The sequence below is a fragment of the Sebastes fasciatus genome, unplaced genomic scaffold (assembly GCF_043250625.1).
Source record: "Sebastes fasciatus isolate fSebFas1 unplaced genomic scaffold, fSebFas1.pri Scaffold_84, whole genome shotgun sequence".
NCBI lineage: Eukaryota > Metazoa > Chordata > Actinopteri > Perciformes > Sebastidae > Sebastes > Sebastes fasciatus.
Window position 1 is genome coordinate 15,014 of NW_027428272.1, and position 2,487 is coordinate 17,500.

The window sequence follows — 2,487 nt, forward strand, 5'->3', positions numbered from 1 at the left end:
AAACCTGCAAGACTACCAGAAACCTGCAAGACTACCAGAAACCTGCAGGACTACCAGAAACCTGGAAGACTACGAGAAACCTGCAGGACTACCAGAAACCTGGAAGACTACCAGAAACCTACCAGAAACCTGCAAGACTACCAGAAACCTGCAGGACTACCAGAAACCTGCAGGACTACCAGAAACCTGCAGGACTACCAGAAACCTGCAGGACTACCAGAAACCTGCAAGACTACCAGAAACCTGCAGGACTACCAGAAACCTGCAGGACTACCAGAAACCTGCAAGACTACCAGAAACCTGCAGAACTACCAGAAACCTGCAGGACTACCAGAAACCTGCAGGACTACCAGAAACCTGCAAGACTACCAGAAACCTGCAGGACTACCAGAAACCTGCAGGACTACCAGAAACCTGCAAGACTACCAGAAACCTGCAGGACTACCAGAAACCTGCAGGACTACCAGAAACCTGCAGGACTACCAGGACTACCAGAAACCTGCAGGACTACCAGGACTACCAGAAACCTGCAGGACTACCAGAAACCTGCAGGACTACCAGAAACCTGCAGGACTACCAGAAACCTGCAGGACTACCAGAAACCTGCATGGGGGGCAGCAGCAGTGATGAGTTCTGCAGTTTGTTCACTTCAATTAAAAGTCTCAACAAGTGAAATTATGGCTTCAACAGTGCAAACAGGTCCCACCAGGTCCACCAGGTCCACCCGGTCCCACCAGGTCCACCAGGTCCACCAGGTCCACCAGGTCCACCCGGTCCCACCAGGTCCACCAGGTCCACCAGGTCCACCAGGATGCTACCGTGGTACCCAGAACAACAACAACCCAGTTCAGTTCACATATTCAGAGGGTCCACAACGTGAAGAGGTTCTGGTTCCTGGAGTTCCCCCTTCAGAGGGTCCACAACGTGAAGAGGTTCTGGTTCCTGGAGTTCCCCCTTCAGAGGGTCCACAACGTGAAGAGGTTCTGGTTCCTGGAGTTCCCCCTTCAGAGGGTCCACAACGTGAAGAGGTTCTGGTTCCTGTAGTTCCCCCTTCAGAGGGTCCACAACGTGAAGAGGTTCTGGTTCCTGGAGTTCCCCCTTCAGAGGGTCCACAACGTGAAGAGGTTCTGGTTCCTGTAGTTCCCCCTTCAGAGGGTCCACAACGTGAAGAGGTTCTGGTTCCTGTAGTTCCCCCTTCAGAGGGTCCACAACGTGAAGAGGTTCTGGTTCCTGTAGTTCCCCCTTCAGAGGGTCCACAACGTGAAGAGGTTCTGGTTCCTGGAGTTCCCCCTTCAGAGGGTCCACAACGTGAAGAGGTTCTGGTTCCTGTAGTTCCCCCTTCAGAGGGTCCACAACGTGAAGAGGTTCTGGTTCCTGTAGTTCCTCCTTCAGAGGGTCCACAACGTGAAGAGGTTCTGGTTCCTGGAGTTCCTCCTTCAGAGTTCTCTTCACCTTCCGTTGGATCAGAGAAATAAATTAATCTGGTTGAGTTCTGACCTCCAGAAACATCTGGAAACATCCAGAGAACCGCGTTCCACTTTGAGTTCAACTCATCTCCTCCTCCTCTTCCTCCTCCTCTTCCTCCTCCTCCTCTCCTCCTCCTCCTTCTCCTCCTCTTCCTCCTCCTCCTCTTCCTCCTCTTCCTCCTCCTCCTCTACAGACAGATGTTGATGTGTTTGGCCAGCTCTCGGTCCAGGTCGTGGATCAGAGTGTCGAAGTCCTTCAGACTGAGTCGACAGTTAAATGGAGCGTCAAAATCCATGAACTCATCCACATACAGACCTCCTCCTCCTGCTCCTCCTCCTGTTCCTCCTCCTTCTCCTCCTCCTGAGGACCAGGCCTCCTTCTTCTCCTCCTCCTCTTCCTCCCCGCTGCCTGAAACAGCAACAACAAGAAGAAGAAGGAGTGAGATGAGGAACCACAGCAGGTTCAACATGTTCAAAAGGTTTCACGATGTGTTTAGATGTTTCCTAACGTCACGATGTGTTTAGATGTTTCCTAACGTCACGATGTGTTTAGATGTTTCCTAACGTCACCATGTGTTTAGATGTTTCCTCACGTCACGATGTGTTTAGATGTTTCCTCACGTCACGATGTGTTTAGATGTTTCCTCACGTCACGATGTGTTTAGATGTTTCCTAACGTCACGATGTGTTTAGATGTTTCCTAACGTCACGATGTGTTTAGATGTTTCCTAACGTCACCATGTGTTTAGATGTTTCCTAACGTCACCATGTGTTTAGATGTTTCCTCACGTCACGATGTGTTTAGATGTTTCCTCACGTCACGATGTGTTTAGATGTTTCCTAACGTCACGATGTGTTTAGATGTTTCCTAACGTCACGATGTGTTTAGATGTTTCCTCACGTCACGATGTGTTTAGATGTTTCCTCACGTCACGATGTGTTTAGATGTTTCCTAACGTCACCATGTGTTTAGATGTTTCCTAACGTCACCATGTGTTTAGATGTTTCCTCACGTCACGAT

At 50.1% G+C, this 2,487-nt stretch overlaps 1 protein-coding gene across 1 annotated transcript in view; it reads right to left on the reverse strand.

The window, feature by feature from the left end:
* Positions 1-1,286: 1,286 nt before the first annotated feature.
* syde1 (synapse defective Rho GTPase homolog 1) overlaps positions 1,287-2,487 on the reverse strand; it is a gene marked incomplete at its 5' end in the record, with an annotated part of 10,909 nt that continues 9,708 nt past the window's right edge. The window contains one exon of the mRNA XM_074628654.1: positions 1,287-1,875. Within this exon, the coding sequence (XP_074484755.1) occupies positions 1,655-1,875 (221 nt within the window). The remainder of the gene's footprint in view (positions 1,876-2,487) is intronic.